We start from the raw sequence: 22497 nt of genomic DNA on the forward strand, positions 1-22497 counted from the left end.
TGCAGATAAGAGGAGGAGGAGGGGGCAGGGAAAGAGGGAAAGAGAGAGATGGAGAGGAAGAGGGGAGGAGGAAAGAGTGAGAGGGCGATGGAGAGGGAGGAGAAAAAGGAGAAGAAGAGAGAGAGGAGAGAAAGAGGGAGGGAGGGAGGAGGAGGAGGAGGAGGAGGCCTGCGGAGTCCTTGGCGCTCTCTGAGCTTTGTTGTTTTCTTGTGAATGTTTCATGACCCAACTAGGCAATGTCCTCAGTTCTAGAAGGGAGGGAGCTTTTCTCTGGGTTTCTATACAAGAGTTTTGCCCTGTCAGGGTTGATGGTCATCATTACTGATGATGTTTCCTACTTGGGCAATGAAACATCTGCAAGAAAACCACCAAGCCCAGAGAGCACCAGGGACCCCTCAGGTCAGCCCAGAGCTACAGGGCTCTTCTATTGGAACGACTAAACTGGCCGTCAGACGAAGGATATTCAGAAGTTCCGAATGTCAAAATGTGACCTTCTCTTGTTTTCCTCCCACAAAAGCCAAAGAAATGGACCAGAAACCCAAGAACAAGAAGGGGAATATCGTTCGTTGGCTGAGGGAGGACTTCTTCATTTCGGGCCCAACAATATTTTATAATAACATCTCCAAAATGGCTAAGGTATGTTTTAGTGCAGCAATTTGCCTGGCTCCTTGTTGATCTTCCTTTCTCTCCTCCTCTTGAGTGGAGAAACTCAAAAAAGTCAATATCAGAGTGGGGACGGCATGCTCCAAAGGCAGGAGGGTGGATATCCATCCCCCACAATGTCTAGGAGCAGGCGATTGCAGCTGCCATGTTGGCTTCTTTCATCCACATCCTAACTTCACCTGATGGGTGACATGGAATAAGGCCTGCCTCTCTACATGGGGTGCTGTGCCCAAATCTGGGTCAAAGTCTCTGGCTTGTTGAGAGAAGGAGGGAGTCAAAACTCTGATGCATCTCTGCATGGTCTCCTTTTTTTCTTTCCCATAGGCCTTTGGTGAACATCTTGGCCCATCCCAATCAACAGAGGTGATTTTCAAAGCCCTGGAGGTCCTGACACACCAGGACAAGAACATGTCATACACTGCAGGACTAATGCTGAGTTCATTCTTGGAGGAATGTGGGATGGAAATGGAGGAGGTAAGAAAATTGTAGGGTTTGGAGCAGACGGGATCTAGAGATTTTGTAGAATACAAAGATTAGAATGGGTGAGACCTTGTTGGCTTAGTGACAACACTTCAGCTGGTTTTAAGAAGGCTGGGGCTGGATGGGAGACCACCAGCTGAGCTGAGGGCTATTGAGAAAGGTGGTCAACCCTTCCCGAAAGAAGATAAGGGCAAAACAGAATAGCCCTATTGTTTTCATGAAAACTAACATTTGGAGAGCCAGTTTGGCAGTGGTTAAGGCACCAGGCTAGAAAGCAAGATAAATTCAAGTCCTGTCTTAGCCATGAAAGCCACATGGGTGATTTTGGGCCAGTCTCTCTCTCTCTCTCAGCCCAACTCACTGCACAGGGTTGTTGTTGTGGGGGAAAGAGGAGGGAGAAGGTATGTGATGGATATGTTCTCCGCTTCGAATTATTCGTAAGAATAATTAAGGTGGGGTTAAATAAATAAATAAATAAAAATGTTGGCACCCAGGGTCACGAGATAAAATTCAGATGCTTAGCAAACTTGTTCCATACTATGACGGTTGCCGCCGGTCTCATCCCTCTGATCTCTCTTTTGCTCTAGCTGCCTATGATCGTCAAGGAGATGTGCCTCCTACTTTCTTAGATCCTACACAGATTCTCAATCATTTGCAATAGGGGCGAATACCTGTAGCTCGGGTGGAGGATGAGGGTGGAGGTTGGTTCTCTGAGCTTGTGGGTTGGTTGATGAAGGTCTTGTGGTGGGTCTTGTATTGGGGAGGTCGTGTGCTAATTGGGGGGAGGTTGCGGTTGGTTGGTTTAGGCCCATTGCAGTCGCTGGTTGGCTGTGCAGTTGATTTGAATTCTGAGGAGTTTGATGTTTAAATTTTAAATGTGGATGGTGAATTTGGAGAGACTAAATTTATTATAAGAAAAAGAAACCCCAAAGAAAATATTTTTGAAACAGGATTGGATATAAACTGCAAGAAAAATTTTGAACCTTAAAGGAAGGTTAAAGAATAAAGAAAAACTTACAATAGGTAGCCCTGTCAAAGATTTTAAATTGACTCTCAACTGGAATGTAAAGTTGGAAATTGGAAATATAAAAAAACTTGAAAGAGGAAGAAAGAAAGTTAATTGGACTTAATACACAAAACTGGATATATCATTTCATTGTTGATTTGGAACTTGTGGATTCTAGAGAGCCTTCTACTGGCAGAAAAAAAAATACTACATTGAACATTTTAAATATGGGAAATTTACTGTGTCCTTGAGGAATGAGCCGTGAGAATTTGTAAGGAGGGTTTGTTTGTCTTCTCAAGAACTGAACGTTGATAATACAAGAGGAGGAAAACAATAAACTTTAAATTGGACTTAAAAAGCAACTAACGTTAAAATGTGGCAAGAACTAACTGAGATGGTTAAAATGGTACGTTTATCGTTTGATGCGGACAGAACAAAATCAAGACTGTTTCCAGACCATATTCAACGGAATGAACAAGATATTAAAGAGAAGCAAGAAAATAATCCTGAAGATAAAAACACTGATGAAAAATTAAATGATTGCATTGGGAATAGCAATGGGGAAAAAAAGAGAGTGAATAACAGTTTTAATGATTACACTGGGATTAACAGCGAAAAAAATAGAAAGGTCAAAAAGAAGCAGAGAGGAAAAAAAGGGAATAGATTAGCTGAGAACAAAGGGCAATCTAGGCGAGAAGTGGGATTAAAAATGTGAAAAATAAAAAAATTCAGAGGGGAAAAATGGAATGATTGCATTGGGAAAACAATGGGGAAACAAGGAAGGTAAGAGGAGAAAAAGGGAATAGACCAGAAGAGAACTATAAAAAGAAGAAAAAGAGAAGAAAGAAAATGGGTGGTATATTATAGATGGACCAGGAGAAAATGGACAAGGGAATAATCAACAGATAGGAAGAAGGGTAATATGAAATGTAGATAAAGTGATAATTGTATTAAGAATGGTATTAAGATTAATATTGGTAATTATACTATTTGAAGAAGAGGAGATTTGGTAAATGAAATTGAAACAAACAAAATTTTACAGTGGGACTATAAAAATTAAATTATCCAAAATGAAGCATAAAAACAAATCTGAAGAGTTGAATTGTTTCTGATTAAGATGGAATAGATTTGGAATAAAATGATAGAAGAGATTAAAAGATTGAAATTTAAATGAAATGAATAAAATTAAAAATATTGGGATTGTTAAAATTGAACTTAAATGACAATATAACTGATTTGATATAAAATGATTTACTTAGAAGGGTAACTGTATACAAGTATAATAATCGTCTGATAAATAATTGTGATAGAAGTAATATTGATGATTATATTATCTGAAAGATGAAGTATATTTTGTAATCTTGAAAATGTAAAAGAATTGTATGAATCCTGGGACTGTAAAATTTGAATGATAAAAAAGAATGGAAATTAGTTTTAATGATTAAATTTTTAGATAAAATGATATAAAATAAATATCAAGAAATATATGCTTAAAAAGGTAAAATAATGGATAAAATAGTAAGATATGGGTCCAACTTTGGGAAAAATTGATACTAAAGAAATAATTGTGAAGAAGGAAATGATTGAATGATTGTGTTTAAAGTAAAGGGTTTCAATAGATTAAAAAAGTATGAAAAATATATATGATAAAGAGAGAAATGAAGAGAATAATTTGAAATAGGTGGAGATAAGGAGGTGAGGGCAGATGGTAATATTGATTATATGTTTTATAAAAAATACAAATAAAAGATAAAAGGGGGAAAGTAGAATATTTGGCAGAAATTGGAGTCTATATAGTAAATATGGAGAAAACAAGCTGCATGAATTTTGACTCGGTCAATACTCTATTCAGAAGATATGTATTGTATGTTTGTGTGTCTGAAAAAACATAAAAACTTTTAAAAAAGAAGGAAATGGGGAAAGAATGTGATTTTTTCCCCCAATCTATTTTTTCATCTGCGCAGAAGTGCCAGGGAGCTATGGAAGGCGCTGGCTGAAGACCCCTATGCCAATATGAAAATCATGAAGCCCCTCCTCAAAAGGCTTCAGGACGAAGACCCCAGCACCGAAGCCGTCGGGAGGAGAAACAGCAAGTCTCCCATGCCCATTGCGGTAAGCCCTCACCCGGCGCCTCTGCTTTCCTTTGATTTAAAGATGGGCCATGCCTGGGGGAAGGGGGAAGGGGCTGAGCAGAAGAGTCACCCTCGGGGGTCTCCCCATCCAGAGCAGGCATGCCCTGGATGGAGGGAGGTAGTGGGCAAACTGGTGGGGGCTGAAATTGGAGCAAACTATGGCGTATGGCATATGTCCCCCCCAAATGCCCCCACTGAAAAGAGAAGTATCTGTGGGCTTCCTCAACAGAACATCCATCCATCCATCCATCCATCCATCCATCCATCCATCCATCCATCGGTTCATCTATTCATTAATCCATTCATTCATGTATCCATTCATTTATTCATCCATTCATCCATTCCTTCATATATTCATTCCTTTATTCATCCATTCATTCATCTATTTATTGATTCATTTATTCATTTCTTAAGAAAACTCATATGGTTGCCCAACTCACTCATGGTGGTTTTGGGTGGCTTAAAAAGAGTTTGATTTAAGAAAGTACATGATAGGAACCAACAACGCGATACCCCACTGAGTACTGTGCATCATATCCTTTTAAAAATATTTTTAATCTGTGTTTTTATTATGTGTTATATTATATTATTACACTGTTGTAAACTGCCCAGGTCAGATAGCTCAGATGGCTGGTGTGGAAATTTAATTAATTAAGACCAATAGAAGAGAATATAGAATAGTGAGAATAATTAGAGCAATTTATGGAGAGCAAACAGCCCAGATAATAATTAATGGTAATTTAACAGAAGCCTTTAAGATTGCAAAAGGAACAAGACAGGGATGTCCTTTATCACCATTATTGTTTATTCTAACTCTGGAGCCATTATTGGATAAAATACGAGAATCAAAGGAGACAGAGAGAATTAAAGTTAGACAACATGAATATAAATTGAGAGCCTTTGCAGATGACTTGGTGATTACTCTAACAAATCCTATAAATTCAAGTGTATTTCTGTTGGAAATAATTGATCGATATGGAAAGGTTTCAGGGTTAAAGGTAAATTAGAATAAAACAAAAGTGATAATAAAAAATATGACCAGACAACAGAAAGAAAAATTAGAGGAAATAACAGGATTTGAGATTGTAAAAGAGGTTAAATATTTAGGGGTTTATATTACACCATCAAATGTGAAATTGTACAAGAATAATTTTGAGGTGTTATGGCAAAAAGTTCAGAAGGAGTTGACTGTTTGGAAAAAATTACAGTTATCGCTGTTGGGGAGATTAGCTGCTATTAAAATGAATGTTTTACCTAGATTTTTATCCCTGTTTCAGATGAGACCAATAATTAAGAAAGATAAAAATTTGGAGGAATGGCAGACTGGAATTAATAAATTTATATGGGAAGGTAAAAAAGCGAGGGTTAAAATGAAAATAAGTCAAGATTCACAGGAAAGAGGAGGCTTAAAAATGCCCAATTTTAAATTATATTATGAAGCAGCTGCTCTCTCTGCAATAAGTGATTGGTTTAATCTAACAGAGGAAAGAATCCTGAATATAGAAGGTTATGATTTACTATATGGATGGCATGCATATTTAATCTATGACAAAAAAGTGGATAAGGCTCTTAAAAATCATGTGTTAAGAACGGCTCTCTTGCGTGTCTGGAAAAAATATTCTTATCAACTAAATTATAAGGTTCCTATGTGGGCAAGTCCCAGACATACAATAGAGAATATAAATATAGAACAGAAACAGGAAAGGATTACATATAAAGATCTTTTGTATACTGAAAGAGGTAGTTTGCAATTAAAATCTCTGCACGTATTAAAAGAAGACGGGAAAAATTATACTTGGTTTCAATATGGGCAACTACATGCTAGATGGAAGGAAGATCAGAAAATTGGTATAGTGCAGAATGAGGAAAATTTGGCAAAGCAAATTAGAAACCAGTCTCAGGAGCATATAAAGATATAAAGTATAACGTGTTACTTGAAATAGATTCTGAAAGGGATTTGGTAAAGGACTGTATGATAAAGTGGGGACAAAATTTTCAGGAGCCAATATTGTTGGAAACTTGGGGAAAAATTATACTTGGTTTCAATATGGGCAACTACATGCTAGATGGAAGGAAGATCAGAAAACTGGTATAGTGCAGAATGAGGAAAATTTTACAAAATGTTTTATAGATGGCATTTAGATCCTAAGAAACTATTGTGTATGTATCCAGATATACAAGCAAAATGTTGGAGATGTAATTGTGATGATGCTACATATTTTCATATTTGGTAGACTTGCAAGAACATTAAGGCTTTTTGGATAAGAATTTGGTGGATTATACAAAATGTTTTGAAAAAGTTCCTACCGCAATTTTTTTTATTGGGAATTATCACGGACTGTACAGTAATTGAGATTAAATTGATTTTAAATTTAGTAACAGTGGCAAGACTACTGATAGGATAGTATTGGAAGAAAAAAGAATTACCTACAATAGAAGAATGGATATTGAAAGTTGCTAACTTGGCTGAGATGGCAAAAATCTCAACCTTTTTGAAAGACAATACACAAGAAAGATACTTAAATGAATGGAAAAAATGGATTGACTATATAGAATAGAATAGAATAGAATTTTATTGGCCAAGTGTGATTGGACACACAAGGAATTTGTCTTGGTGCATATGCTCTCAGTGTACATAAAAGAAAAGATACGTTCATCAAGGTACAACATTTACAACACAATTGATGATCAATATATCAATATAAATCATAAGGATTGCCAGCAACAAGTTATAGTCATACAGTCATAAGTGGAAAGAGATTGGTGATGGGAACTATGAAACAATTAATAGTAGTGCAGATTCAGTAAACAGTCTGACAGTGTTGAGGGAATTATTTGTTTAGCAGAGTGATAGCCTTCGGGAAAAAACTGTTCTTGTGTCTAGTTGTTCTGGTGTGCAGTGCTCTATAGCGTCGTTTTGAGGGTAGGAGTTGAAACAGTTTATGTCCAGGATGCGAGGGATCTGCAAATATTTTCACGGCCCTCTTCTTGATTCGTGCAGTATACAGGTCCTCAATGGAAGGCAAGTTGGTAGCAATTATTTTTTCATATCCAAAATAGATATCAGACTAAGATATATCAGACTGCCTTTGAATGATTAGGATGTATTATTTTTGATTGCTTTGAGGGAGGTTAGGATTTGATGAGAATTGCAGGAGTATAACTTAGTTAGGAGGGAAAATTTTTACATATGTTTGTTTTATTTTTAAACTATACCTTGTGTTTGTTCTGGGAAGTCAGGGGGGAGGGGAGGGGTTTTTTGAAGGAAGGGGAGAGGAGGGGAGAGGGCGGGAGAGGGGGAAAGCTTTTTTTATGTAAAACTTTTTCAATAAAAAAAATGAAGAGAATATAGAATAGATAGAATAGAATTTTTAAATGGCCAAGTGTGATTGGAAACACAAGGAATTTGTCTTGGTGCATATGCTCTCAGTGTACATAAAGAAAAGATACGTTCATCAAGAATTCTAAGGTACAACACTTAATGATGGTCATAGGGTACAAATAAGCAATCAGGAAACAATCAAGATCAATATAAATCGTAAGGATACAAGCAACAAAGTTACAGTCATACAGTCATAAGTGGAAGGAGATGGGTGATGGGAACGATGAGATGATTAATAGTAGTGCAGATTTAGTCATTAGTTTGACAGTGTTGAGGGAATGATTTGTTTAGCAGAGTGATGGTGTTTGGGAAGAGACTGCACTTGTGTCTAGTTATTCTGGTGTTCAGTGCTCTGTAGCGTCGTTTTGAAGGTAGGTTTTGAAACAGTTTATGTCCAGGGTGTGAGGGGTCTGTAAAAATTTTCACAGCCCTCTTTTTGACTCGTGCACTATACAGGTCCTCAATGGAAGGCAGGTTGGTAGCCATTGTTTTTTCTGCCGTTCTAATTATTCTCTGAAGTCTGTGTCTGTTTTGTTGGGTTGCAGAGGAACCAAATCAGACAATTATAGAGGTGCAGATGACAGACTCAAGAATTCCTCTGTAGAACTGTACCAGCAGCTCCTTGGGCAGTTTGAGCTTTTTGAGTTGGCGCAGAAAGAACATTCTTTGTTGTGGTTTTTTGATGACATAGAAGAGAATATTTGTAGTCCAGGTTTGAACTGTGGGGTCCTTGATGCTCTCTGAGCTTGGTGGTTTTATTGCAGGCGTCTCGTGACCCAACTAGGTAACATCATCAAGGCTAGAAGGAAGTGGGGTTTGTGGAGAGGAGGGGAAGAAGAGGAAGAGGGAGGAGGAGGACTGTGAGGTCCTGGTGCTGTATCAGCTTGGCTGCTTTCTTGCAGACATTTCATTACTCAACCAAGTAATATCAGGAGGAGGAGGAGGAGGAGGAGGAGGAGGGAGAGGAGGAGGAGGCTAACCCTAACCCTACTTCTAAGCCTAACTCTCCTAGCACTGATGATGTTACCTACTTGGGTCATGAAACATCTGCAACAAAAAGCCCCACACTCAGGCAGCACCAAGGACCCCTCCAATAACCTAATAGGTAGAGAGTGTATGCACCAAGACAAATTCCTTGTGTTTCCAATCACACTTGGCCAATAAAAAGTTCTGTTCTATTCTATTCTATTACCAAACTCTTTGTCCCCAGTTCTGTCTCACTTGTGCCACTCTTTGTCTCCCTTTTGTTCTGTATCTACACCCCGCTGGCCTATCAAAGTCTGAAGGGGGTGTAGAATCGGTGTTTCAGAAGTCCCACTTCTAGCCAAATTTTGCCCCGTGTCTCAGACATGGACATTCCTGGCTCAGTTTTTCTGGACATGAGGATTTTTTCCTCCTGATTGGCCCATATCAAAGGAGTTCCAGTTTTGGACACTGTAAGCTAAGTAACCTGTTTCACCTCACAATCTGGAGGCTCAATGCTAGACAGAGGTGGATATTTATCTCTCTGGGCACAATGAGAATGTATCTGCTGAACAAAACTCCGCATTAGTGACAGGAAGGGCATCCGGCCAGTAAACACTCAGCTCCATTCAGTTGCCCAGGCTCCACCCAGCAAGGAATTACCGGGTCGTTAAAAGAAGAAGATGATGATGATGAATCTAAGTAACTGGTGAGCAGAAGCTGACTCTCCTTTCATCCCATTTCTAGGCCACCAATGCTCTCTGTTTTCTTCTATCCCTTCCTAATGCGGCGAACACTCTGCAACACAAGTTCCCCAACCTGCTCATCGCCCTCGTAACCCAGCTTTATTTTCTCCTGGGAGCAAGCAAGAGCGGGTCCAGGAGATCCAGCAGAGTCATTGAGGTTTCAGAGCAAATCAACCTCTTGGGGTAAGGAATCTCCTCGGCCCAAGCTGGATCCTTTCTCCATTTCTACAAAGCTCGGTAGATGCCTACAGGTTTTCCCCAAGTTGACTTACGACCACAACGGAGTCCCAAATTTCTGTTGCTGAGTGAAACAGTCCTTAAGTGAACTTTGTCCCATTTTGCAACTTGTCTGGCCATAGTCATTAAGTGAATCGTTGGGTTGGTTAAGCTAGTCCCGTGGTTGTTAAGTGAATCTGGCTTCCCCACTGACTTTGCTTGCCAGAAAGTCACAAAAGGGAATCGCGTGACTCTCAGACACTGCAACCGTCATAAACATGGGTCAGTTGCCGAGCGTCTGAATTCTGATCACATGACCATAAGGATGCTGCAACGGTCGTAAGTGTGAAAAAGGGTCAGAAATCACTTTTTTGCATGGTGGGGTAACTTTGAACGGTCACTAAATGAGCTGCTGTCAGTCATAATAATCCAGCTCAGCCACAATTAACCTCTGATTGGCTCATAGACACTGCAAACCATCATGGTTTAATAGAATGCTTTCTGATCAGAGTAAGCCAACATCACCGTCATACCTCTCATAATCAACTCTATTACTTGAGGGAGAAGGAAAAAATGGGGGGGCTGTTTGTTATTGTTTTTGTTGTTTGTTTTGCATTGTGTTTTGTGGTTGCTGCACAAGCCCCAAAGTGAAACCTGGAGCTATCCTGCACAGCAGCGGGAGGCCGACTGGCGTCAGCGCAAGCCTGGGCTTTGCGGGGGGGTCGGCTGAATGATTGGCACCAACTTTGGTTCCTTGTTTTGATTTAGCAACACAGTGCAAACGATCAAAAACCTGATCATGTGTGCTGGCTATGAAGAGGAGTTCAATGATTTGGAGATGCTGGGATGTTGGGATATGCTGGTGACCCCTGATAGTTTCTTTGAAGGAATCTTCCATCTGATCCGGTAAGAGATTAAAAGTCAAAAGAGCTTGGCTACAAGTGGCAGTGGGTGAGAGAGGGAGGGGAGAGAGAGGGGAAGAAGAAGAAGAGGCAGAGAGAGAGAAAGAGAGAGGGGGGAGGGAGGGGAGAGAGAGAGAAAGAGGGAGGAAGACACAGAAGGTGAAAGTGAGAGAGAGGGAAGGTTACAGGGGAGGAGAGGGAGGGGAGAGTGAGAAAGAGAGAGGGAGGGTGAGACAGAGAGGGAGGGAGGGGGAGTCAGAGAAGGAGAGAGAAAGAAAGGGAGAGAAAGGGGAGAAGGAGCGAGAGAAAGACAGAGAAGGAGAAGGAGGGTGAGAAATTCTCTAAATGGAGTAATTCATTGAGTAATTCATTTATCGATAATTCAGATCATGATTTCTCTAGCTTGGTGATTTTCTTCTCCCTAACCAGCAGATCTTGTCTGATTTCTCCATATTTGTTTCTCCATATTTGTTTCTCCATATTTTAGGAACTTGTTCAGCTTGTCTAAAGTGGAGCTCAAGACCTTTTTTAGACAAGCCAACACCTACCTGCGCCGCCCCGATCTCCGGGAGAAGACTATCGGGATGGTTTTCTTTTCGGAGGTGAGGAGACCTTATTTTTTATTTATTTATTTATTTGTCACAACAATATATATAGGTATCATAAAAAAGATTATACAATATATAAACGTATATATGAGGAAATATAAGGAAGTATAGGCATATATATATATAAGAAGAAAAAGAAAAACAATAGGACAGGAACGGTAGGCACGTTTGTGCTCTTATGCATGCCCCTTATGGTCCTCTTAGGAATGGGGTGAGGTCAATAGTAGAAAGTTTTTGGTTAAAGTTTTTGGGATTATGGGAAGAGACCACAGAGTCAGGTAATGTGCTCCAAGCACTGATGATTCTGTTACAGAAGTCCTATTTTCTGCAATCTATATTAAAGCGGTTAACATTAAGTTTAAATCTCTTGGTTGCTCTTGTATTATTGCAATTAAAGCTGAAGTAGTCTTTAACAGGAAGGACATTACAATAGATGATTCTATGAGTTAAACGTAGGTCTTGTCGAAGGCGACGGAGTTCTAAGTTTTCTAAGCCTAGGATTTCAAATCTGGTGGGATAAGGTATTTTGTTGTTTTCAGAGGAGTGGAGAACTCCTCTGAACGTTGGGATGCACCCCAACATTCTGGAGCTCAAGGACAGTTGCTCAGGGTTCACCAGAACTTGATGATTAGAAACTTGAAGTTGTAGGTGCTCCATCACTGGAGCTCTTGAAGAAGAGACTGGACAGCCATCTGTCTGGCATAGTAAAGGGTCTCCTGCTTGAGCAGGGGGTTGGACTAAAAGACCTCCAAGGTCTTCTGGTATACTGTTCATTGGTGGAATGGCTTCCTCCAGAAGTCCTTGGTGGGGGAGGGAGGGAGGGAGGAAGACTCAATGACCCAAATTCCTTTTACTCTTTGCATTATAGGCAGTTTTGTATTCTTACAACTATCATTTACACTACCTTTTGTCATACTGTAGTCCTTGAGATATGACCGTCATAGAACCTCCAGTGGTCATTAAGTGATCGCAGCAGTCCTTAAGCCAATTCTTTGATCATATACTTAGGATAAATCAGATCTTTCAGTGATTTCCTTTTACAGGTTGTCCACGACTTATGACCACAACTTAGCTCCAAATTTCTGTTGCTAAGCGAAACAGTTCTTACGCAAGCTTTGCCCCACTGTACAACCTTCTTTGCCACAGTTGTTAAGTGAATGGCTGCAGTATAAGTTCTTATGTTTGTCACACGGTTGTTAAGTGAATCTGGTTTCCCCATTGACTTGGCTTATCAGACGGTCACAAAAAGGATCACGTAACCTCGAAACACTGTAACTGTCATAAAAATGGACCGGCAAGTCCCCAAATTTGATCACATGATCATGAGGATGGTACAATGGTCATAAGTCGGAAAAATGGACGAGTCCCTTTTGTTCGTGCCATTGTGACTTTCAGCGGTCACTAAACGAGGACATTATTTTCTTTTTCTCTCCCCGTAATGGCTGAAAATGGCATCTCTTAGTAGAGGCTCTCAGGAAAGTTCCCTTCCTTGGCTTTGCTAATGCTCCGTATCTCAACTCTTGTTCCTCAGCTTTTGTATCACCCGGAGGTTGGCAACTTCTTTATTATGCAAGATATTCTCCATGTTCTCATGGAATGGATGACTGAGCCGTATGCCCTCATACAATTCTTCAGCATCCGAGGTCTTGGATACCTTTTGCAGCGCCCTTTCGAGGTAAGAGATGGGGGGAAGGAAGTGAGTGGCTTCCAAGGTAGTAGCAGGTGTGACCTCACTCTCTGGAATATCTACAAGGCTGGGAAGAAGAAGAAGAAGAAGAAGGAGGAGGAGGAGGAGGAGGAGGAGGAGGAGGAGGAGGAGGAGGAGGAGGAGGAGGAGGAGGAAGAGGAGAAGAAGAAGACGACGACAACCAGCAGAAAGAGGACGGACTCAGCTAGAGTGGTGTCTCTTCTACAAAGATGGGTGTAGCCCTGAAAGATCTGAAAAATCAAGTAGATCTGAAAGCAGAACAAGAAGCAAAGGATGGAAACTAATCAAGGAGAAAAGCAACCTAGACCTAAGGACAAATTTCCTGACTGTGAGAACAATTAATCATTAATCATTATGCTGGATCGGGTCGCCATATCGGATGCATGCGCATGCTGGCCAGCTGATTTTCAGGCCTTCTGGGCCCACCAGCAGTAGGGAAACAGGCTGCATCCTACCTCCGGATGGCCTGGGGGGGTGGGAAAGGCCCATTGTTTGCTTTTCTCAGGCTCCTAGCCTTTCTAGGAGGCTGGTGAGGGTGAAAATGGCCTTCCCCATCACCCCTGGAGGCAATCCGGAGGTCAGAAACAGCCTGTTTGCCGACTTCCAGTAGGACTGGAAGTGCCGTTTTTCACCCTCCAGACCCTTTCTAGGAAGCTGGTGAGGGTGAAAATGATCTCCCCACCCCAGAGGCCCTCCAGAGGCTGGAAAAGGCCCTTTTGCTGACTTCCGAGCAAACCGGCCTTTTCCAGCCTCCGGAGGGCCTCCAGAGCAGGGGTGGGTTCTAAATTTTTTTACTACTGGTTCTGTGGGCGTGGCTTATTTTGTGGGTGTGGCTTGATGGTCATGTGACAGTGGGTGTGGCTTGATGGTCATGTGACTGGGTAGGTGTGGCCAACTCAATGTCTCTCATGTCAAGGGGTACCTCCCCTGGCCCCTCCCCTCCCAGCTATTCCTTGTCACACCCAGCCTCAACGTATCTATAATTCTGCAAAAATGTTGTTCACCTTTTTTCAACTTTATTATCTACATACTATAGATCGGGGTCTCCAAACTTGGCCACTTTAAGACTTATGGACTTCAATTCCCAGATTTCCTCAGCCAGCTTTGCTGTCTTAAAGTCTTAAAGTGGCCAAGGTTAGAGACCTCTGCTATAGATGCACTTTCATGGACCACTGAAAGGAGGAAATGGCTCACATGCTTTGCCCAACGGTGTGATAGGCAACAGTCTTTTAAGGGGCTGCTAGAAAGAAGGGGGGGGAGTATTTTCCAAAGCACCAGAAGGCAAAACAAGAAGCAATGGATGGAAACTCAACAACGAGAGAAGCAACCTAAAACTAAGGACAAACTTCCTGACAGTGTGAACCTATATAGGTTTCAGTCATAATTTCACATATAAAATAGCCATTCATGTAATACAACCTGCATATTGTTCAAAACAATCATTAGTATTATGGCTGATGATTGACAGCAAGCCTAAAATCCCCATTCCCTCTCCACTCCAGGGGAAGGTTACTTCAAAATCCCCATTTCCTCCCCACCCCACTAATCTGTTCTGGGAAGGAATCAAACTCCCCCCTCTTCATTTCCCAAATAAAATATCCCAGATAATTAAGGAATAATCAAGCTGCTAGCAAGGAACCTGCCTGCAATTCCACATTCCTGCCAGCTGCATAAAGGAAACTTTGTAAGCAGAGATCAAAGAAAGTGGAAGCCGGAAGTTCGGCTCCATTTACAAGCAGACAGAAAACTCATTCAAGACAGGATACTTCACAATGGAAATCACCCAAACCTTTTTAGAAACACAAAGCCCATGTTGCACAAACCCCAAAACTTCAAAAACATTGAATCATATAAGAATTCCTCCTCTTATCCAATTTGTTGTTCAGCTGACCGAGAAAGGAGCTTCTAGCCATTCTGTCCATTTAAAACGACAGCATTTCCCCCCACCTTCTTCTTTACCAAGCGATCTCCTGGCTGAGCAGTGAGCTGATCAGTTGGGAGGCTTCTTGGCTTCTCAATTTAAAGGGACGGTGTCTTTTTTTTTTCTCTTCTTTGACAAGTGAGTTATCAGTGTGGGACCTCCCCACTCCCCCCAATTTTCGGCACACGATGACAAAAAGGTTAGCTATCACTGGTCTAGAGTCTCCTGCTTGAGCAGGGGATTGGATTAGACCTCCAAATTCCCTTTCAAGCCAGTTATTCTATGTTCTGTGGGCTTCTATGTGTTTGTCATTATCGCTAGTAGACTCAGAGAACTCCAGTGACTATGTTTAATTGCTCGTTTCTTTCCTTGCTTCCTCCAGAAGAAGATGTTGGAGCCATTCTTAACACCATTGGTCAACTGTGCAGCCCATCAAAACAAGAATGTTGCAAAGGAAGCGCTGAGGACCCTCAATTTCCTCTTCCGTCATCTCAGTGTGACCACACATGGAGGCAGGGCTGCAAATCTAATTCCAATCCTTCCGAAATATTTCGCTGATGTAAGTCAACCAAATCGTGACGAAGTGGTTTCCTCTCTCTCCCTCCCTCCCTCCGTCGCTCTCTCTCTCTCTCTCTCTCTCTTTCTCTCTCTCCTCCCCTGCCCCCTGCCCATAAAGATGGCCTGGGTACAGTGGTGGAATTCAGCCAGTTCGCACCACTTTGGGAGAACCGGTTGTTAACTTTTTGACCAGTTTGATGAACTGGTTTTTGGAAGAAATCATTAGTGCAGAGAACCGGTTGTTAAATTATTTGAATCCCACCACTGCCTGGGTACCAAATGCAGAATACTAATTTTATCAAAAATCTTAGAAATAGTTCTGTGTTGTGCTCATCTAAAACAATGTGTAAGCTTGCAGATGGTTACTTTGTTCTTGAGTGGGTAACTGAGTCAGATCAGATTAAGGGGATTTTTCTTAATAGAAAATCAGTTTGGTGTGGAGGTTAAAGGCTAGAAACCAAGAAAGCATCTTTCATTAGCCTTGATGCCAGCTGGATGATCTTGGTCAGTCACACGCCCTCCCAGACTCCTAGGAAGCAAAAAACAGCAAACCGCTTCCAAAATATTCCTGGACAAAAGAAATCCCCGTGGGGGCTTTTGCAGACAGTTGCCAGGAGTCCAAAGTACCAAAGCAAACAAATTTAAAAATTCCCAAAAATGTCCATAATAGATTGTGGGAATGTGGTAGACATAACATATCTTGATTTCAGCAAAGCCTTTGACAAAGCACCCAATGATCAAGCTTGCTAAATGAAGACAGGACAGTATGATGATTAAACAGATATATCTGAAGAGATTCTCAGTCATCCAGCTCATGAGTGCCCCAAAGGTGCTTTTTCAAAAGGCAACTGGACTTTGTTTTTCCCCGAGGAGGTTTCTCTTCTCATCCAATAAGCTTCTTCAGTTCTGATTAGCAGATGTGAAGAAGCTTCTTGGATGAGAAGTGAAAGGTCTTCAAGGAAAAAGAAAGTCCGATTGCCTTTTTCAAAACTATCTTTGGGGCAACCACGACCTGGATGATTGACCATCTCCATGGACATTGAACTGGGAATAGGTGTGCTCTGAACTTGTGTGTTCTCCTGCAAACTTCAAGAAACTTCTGTATGGCAGCCACCAACCATCCCAAGAACCCAACAGTTCAGCATTGAGCTACATCCATTTACTCCTATTGGGGGGACTAACCTGTTTCTCTTCCTTCATAGGACGACATTGAATTGAAGAATGTCTCAATCAGAATATACGATCTTCTCCTGAAAGGAGTGAAGGATTTACCTAATAGTGATGTAATAAAGGGTTTGTGAAGGACAAACATTTAGTTTTATTCCAGATGCTTTTGGACAATCTTTTGAGATTACTACAACTACCTCGTTCAATTTTTAAATAATTTAACAGATTGAACAAATTAACAGAGTTGGAAGGGACCTAATAGGTCATCTAGTCCAACCCCCTGCTCAAGCAGGAGACCTTACCCCATTTCTGACAAATGGCAGTCCAATCTTTTCTTGAAAGTCTCAAGTGATGAAGGTCCCACAACTTCCGAAGGCAAACTGTTCCATTGGTTGATTGTTCTCACTGTCAGAAAGTTCCTCTCATTTCTAGGTTGAATCTCTCCTTAGTCAGTTTCCATCCATTATTTCTTGTCCGGCCTTCAGGTGCTTTGGAAAACAGTTTGACCCTCCTCTCTGTGACAGCCCCTCAAATATTGGAAGATGGCTATCATGTCTCCCCTGATCCTTCTCTTCACTAGACTAGCCATGCTATTGGATTTCTAATTCATTGTATTTTAAATCTAATTAATTAGTTGTCACAGCAAGGGATGGGAATGTTGCAAACCAAAGAACAGACAGCACCATGGGTCACATGTTAATGTATAGTCATTACATACTTACAAAGTAAAAACCCTTCCCAATCTGGTGGATCTCCTATATGTTAGGATCAAACTTGCAGAATTCCCAGCCAACAATATGCTAGCTACATATCCTAGAGATTGCAAACTGGATGCAATTGTATGCATGAATGACTTTGCCAGACAGGAGAAAGAGTAGCAGATTAGGCAATAGTTAGATAAGAGATAGCTGAATCTGCAGAAGGAATGGGTATGAGGCAGGGGTGAGTTCTACTTAGCTTTACTACCAGTTTGCAACGGGATCGCGTGTGAGTGCTCGCTTTGCTTGCACACACATGCTTCCTGATGACTTTGGGGTTGGTGGGCGGAGCCTCCCCCCCGGTTTTACTACCAGTTCTCAAGAACCGGTCCGAACCAGGGGCAACCCACCAATGGTGTGAGGCAAACATATCAAAAGGGACCCTCCTTAGCTTCTTGGATTATAAAGATGAGGGGGGTGGAAGAGAGGTATTTTCAGACTTGCAAGATTCTGTTAATGTAACCTTACAGTAAAGTTATATCTAGTTCATCGGAGGGTGCTGCTTGTCTGGTCTATTTTGCAAGGCTGACAACTGGAGACAGATTTGAATTTGAATTTAAAATCTGAATTAATCACAAAGTACCTTGGGTAACTTTGAACAATCGCCCTCCTGTCACTCATTCATTCCACCCATAAGAGCACTCCATCTTATTGCCAAATGACTCATCATAAGAAAAAAAGCTATGGTCAGAATCTAAACTTCCTAAAATGAAAGCTTGGATTGATACTGGATTGCTGTACAGGTGAACTGACTAATTCAAACCCTGGACTACCCAATCCTCTCTCGGGAATTCATTCTAGCCTAATAGAAAGTAAGCAGCTACAGGGTGGGGGTGGTACCCTGATTTCTACAGGAAAATAGATCCTTCCACTTAGAAAAAGGAAAGAGCTATTTTAGACAGAAAACGTGGCTTGAGTGAGACAATATAGCAATGCTCTACAGAAAAGGCACCGTTCATGATTAACTCAAGATATGTCTTCTGGAAAATACTGTTTAAAGGCAAATCAGGATCTATGATCAATTCTCTGCTTGGCTTTCACAATCCAGTGCTCTCCAAATGTGCCAGATTCCCATTATCACCCACAAGTGCTATCATATTGGTAAGAGAAGATGGGTCAAACATATCTGGTGGAGAGAAGGGGCTATTCCAGAAGGACAATCTGTTCTCTTCTTAAAACACTCTCTGAGACCAATCTAGGTTCATATATAAGAATTCTAGTCCAGTGGACACTGCGCAGGCCCACTGTTCTTCCAGTCTTTGGTATCACCTACAAAAATGTAGTTCTGTGGGAATTCATTTCTCTCACCTGGATGAGGGTCTGCTAATTAAACTGAAGAACTTGGTGCTGGAGCATAGTTTGATTAGGCCTACAAAAAGCAGCACCCCACAATCATTTTTGCACATCCCCAATACTTATTCACATGAAAAAAAAAGCCAAGGCAAATAATTAAATATTTCTTTTGGTAAAGATTTTCTCACATAGTAAAATCTGCAGAAACAAGTGGGCAATCCACTAAGCATCCCTCCAGCGCAAATTGATGGAAACTGCATGGGAGCAGTACTTGATGGGAAAATGCAGAGGGTTTTTCTTTTTCTTTTCTGAGTTCTCTGAAACACCAGCAGCAAGGATGGAAAAGGAAAGAGCTATTTTAGACAGAAAACGTGACTTGAGTGAGACAATATAGCAATGCTCTACAGAAAAGGCACCGTTCATGATTAACTCAAGATTTGTCTTCTGGGAAATACTGTTTAAAGGCAAATCAGGATCTATGATCAATTCTCTGCTTGGCTTTCACAATCCAGTGCTCTCCAAATGTGCCAGATTCCCATTATCACCCACAAGTGCTATCATATTGGTAAGAGAAGATGGGTCAAACATATCTGGTGGAGAGAAGGGGCTATTCCAGAAGGACAATCTGTTCTCTTCTTAAAACACTCTCTGAGACCAATCTAGGTTCATATATAAGAATTCTAGTCCAGTGGACACTGCGCAGGCCCACTGTTCTTCCAGTCTTTGGTATCACCTACAAAAATGTAGTTCTGTGGGAATTCATTTCTCTCACCTGGATGAGGGTCTGCTAATTAAACTGAAGAACTTGGTGCTGGAGCATAGTTTGATTAGGCCTACAAAAAGCAGCACCCCACAATCATTTTTGCACATCCCCAATACTTATTCACATGAAAAAAAAAGCCAAGGCAAATAATTAAATATTTCTTTTGGTAAAGATTTTCTCACATAGTAAAATCTGCAGAAACAAGTGGGCAATCCACTAAGCATCCCTCCAGCGCAAATTGATGGAAACTGCATGGGAGCAGTACTTGATGGGAAAATGCAGAGGTTTTTTTTTTTCTTTTCTGAGTTCTCTGAAACACCAGCAGCAAGGATGGAAAAAGGGGGAAACACAGGAGACTCTTATCTCATTGACAATTTTGCCTCACACCAAGTAACTGTTCACAATTAGACACTTCTGGCTCATATTTCCCTTGTCTCCCTCACTGTGGAGAAATTTGTGGGGATTATAATTGAACACATTAAATGCACGCACATTTTATTGTGTCTCCTACTTTCACACAGATTATCCCACTTCCTGACAAAAGGACATAGTTCCAGTGCTTCCTAGAAACAAATGCTGTTTGGTTAAGGACAGGAGAAAGGATAGACAAACCATAGCAGATTCTGTCTACTGAAACAGGAACAAAAGGCGGAGAGAACTCTGTGTGCTGATAAAACATAAAACAAAAAAAGGTAGAGCTGCAAGCATCTCATATCCATCTCTGTTGGTTGACAGCAGAAACGATGAGGAAAGGGCATGTCACCAGCCTCATCGTAGGAGTCTGGAGCCAAGGGAGGTCACTGTCCTGCAGATAGCCGGGTGTGAGTCTCTCTTTGTGAAGTGGGGCCTGGGGATGCAGGGTGCCGTCAATCAAACAATGTCAACTGGCGACCCCCAGGGGGAGGGCCTTCTCTGTGGGGGCTCCTGCCCTCTGGAATGAGCTGCCTCCGGGGATACGTCAACTCTTTGACCTCCGGACCTTTCGACGCAAGCTAAAGACTTTTTTGTTTCATCGCTCAGGGCTAGCTTAATGTAGTTGTAATGAGGGTTTTACTATAGTTTTAGTCTGTTTTGGCCTGATCGAATTAGCTTCTTAAAATGTTTCTTAATTTTTGTGATATTTGTTTTTATTTGACTGTAAACCACCCTGAGTCCTTCGGGAGAAGGGTGGTATATTTATTTAATTAAATAAATAAATAATTGATGCAAAAGGGGCCCAAAACAAGTATTGAGTACATATGCATGCTTATAATTTTCAGAAGTCCGATATTGTTCCATGTACAATCCTTGTTTTATTGATTTCATGTAATATTCTAATTTTTTGAGATTGTGAATTTGGGGTTTTCATGCGCTGTGAGCCATAATCATCAAAATTATGACAAATCAAGGCATGAACTATCTCGCTTTGCATGTAATGAGTCTATCTCATATATTAGTTTCACCTTTTAAGTTGCATTACTGAAATAAATGAATGCACAATAGTCTAATTTTTTGAGTTTCACCTGTATCATCTGTCTGTCTGTCTGTCTGTCTGTCTGTCTGTCTGTCTGTCTGTCTGTCTGTCTATCTATCTATCTATCTATCTATCTATCTATCTATCTATCTATCTATGTATCTATCTTTTAATATATATTAAATTATATACAGTTTAATCTAATACATGTGTGTGTACACACACATGCTCATATTAGATTAAATTAGAATACTAATGAAAAAATATGTCCCATTTTCTGCTATGAAATGTTTAATTTAGTTTTGTTGATAAATATTAAATGCTGACAAATCCAAAATGCAAATCACAAACAACTGTTGATCTGTCTGCCTCTTTGCCAGAGGTGGGTTTCAGCAGGTTCTGACCAGTTCTGAAGAACCGGTAGCGGAAATTTTGAGTATTTTGGAGAACCGGTAGTAAAAATTCTGACTGGCCCTGCTCCCATCTATTCTCTGCCTCCCAAGTCCCAGCTGATTGGGAGGGAATAGAGATTTTATAGTATCCTTCCCCTGCCATGCCCACCAAGCCATGCCCACAGAACCGGCAGTAAAAAAATTTGAAACCCACCACTGCTCTCTGCCATCCAATAACTCCAATTAACATCAGAAGTCAAATAGTTTATTATCCCACCATAAATCATTTCTATCACTTGGATCACAAGAAGACGGTCACTACTGTTCCCAAAATACATACAATGATATGTATTGTCTTTTCCAAATAGAGAAGGAATTGTGGCATCTCGGAGGATCCCAAGCCAAATGTCCACACACTTCAACACAAATTCTCTGCTACTTTCTGGTACCAGTTTTCTATCTTGGAGCAAAGCCAAGGCAGTAACATCTCCAAATCCTAATCCACATGGCTGGAGTTTGAACATGGACTATAGAAAGTCAACCTGTTCTCTGATTTATTTCTTGGTTTCTTCTAAGATCCTCGGAGGTCCCTCCACCCTTCTCAAATATAGCATATCACATAATAAGGTGCGTTCCACATAATTTGGAAAATTAGGTTTCATTCAGGAACTTATTATTTTAATTAGTCACAGTGGTGTCACATGCTCACATTCTTTAGGTAGCCACTTATTGAGAAAATATGAAAAGAGCGATTATATACATTCTGGAGCCTAAGTCACAATGGTCTACATACTACTATGTATTTTACTAAAATACATATTACTAACATTTTACTAAAAACATATGAGTAGGTTGATATTTCAGATTATATCCTTTGTATATCATAAAAGGAGTTATTTTATTGTGGTCTTAAAGATAGAAAAATTGCCAAGTAGTTCAAGATAATTTGGAAACAGTCTTACCATAAACCTGTGGAATAACCACCAACATTATTGTTATTTGTAACGAAGAAAAAGTGATAAAATAAAACATGTTCCAATGTAAAAAGTACAAGGCAATAACATTCTAATTTTCAACTGCTTCTGTTCTAGAATTAGCATTTCAGTGCATCTCTTTCATCTATCTAGAGAAAATGTTTGATTAATGGACCCAAAAATTGTTAATATTGTTGAAATTCATTAAAACTTTCTTCCTCAATTAAAAATGTTTTTATCTGAGTTTTTCCCTTCTCTTAATAGCACAAAACAATGCCGGCCCAGTATTTTCACATCCTATTTTACTTAGGATAAAAGAAGGAACACTACATAATAAGGCAATAGATTAAAAAAAGAGAACAGCAAATCATAACTGATCTGTATTAATCAACAACATAGTAGATATAAAGCT

General features: G+C 40.5%; 1 protein-coding gene across 1 annotated transcript; it reads left to right on the top strand.

The window, feature by feature from the left end:
* The first annotated feature begins 4129 nt into the window (after window positions 1-4129).
* Window positions 4130-16594, top strand: LOC131203649 (maestro heat-like repeat-containing protein family member 6). The gene is made up of 7 exons (XM_058194064.1): window positions 4130-4261; window positions 9374-9555; window positions 10357-10494; window positions 10978-11092; window positions 12630-12773; window positions 15110-15286; window positions 16488-16594. The coding sequence occupies exons 1-7, from the start codon at window positions 4163-4165 to the stop codon at window positions 16584-16586; spliced, it is 954 nt and encodes a 317-aa protein (XP_058050047.1). The 5' UTR covers window positions 4130-4162; the 3' UTR covers window positions 16587-16594.
* The last annotated feature ends 5903 nt before the right edge of the window (window positions 16595-22497 follow it).

This window comes from Ahaetulla prasina, chromosome 9, assembly GCF_028640845.1.
Source record: "Ahaetulla prasina isolate Xishuangbanna chromosome 9, ASM2864084v1, whole genome shotgun sequence".
NCBI lineage: Eukaryota > Metazoa > Chordata > Lepidosauria > Squamata > Colubridae > Ahaetulla > Ahaetulla prasina.

What these genes read in the sequence shown, in the direction of transcription:
- LOC131203649 (XM_058194064.1), top strand. Translation starts at nt 4,163, where the DNA reads ATGAAAATCATGAAGCCCCTCCTCAAAAGGCTTCAGGACGAAGACCCC. An exon ending in GAGCAAATCAACCTCTTGGG is followed by an intron (nt 9,556 to 10,356) that starts GTAAGGAATCTC and finishes GTTTTGATTTAG; the next exon opens with CAACACAGTGCAAACGATCA. An exon ending in TTTTGCAGCGCCCTTTCGAG is followed by an intron (nt 12,774 to 15,109) that starts GTAAGAGATGGG and finishes TGCTTCCTCCAG; the next exon opens with AAGAAGATGTTGGAGCCATT.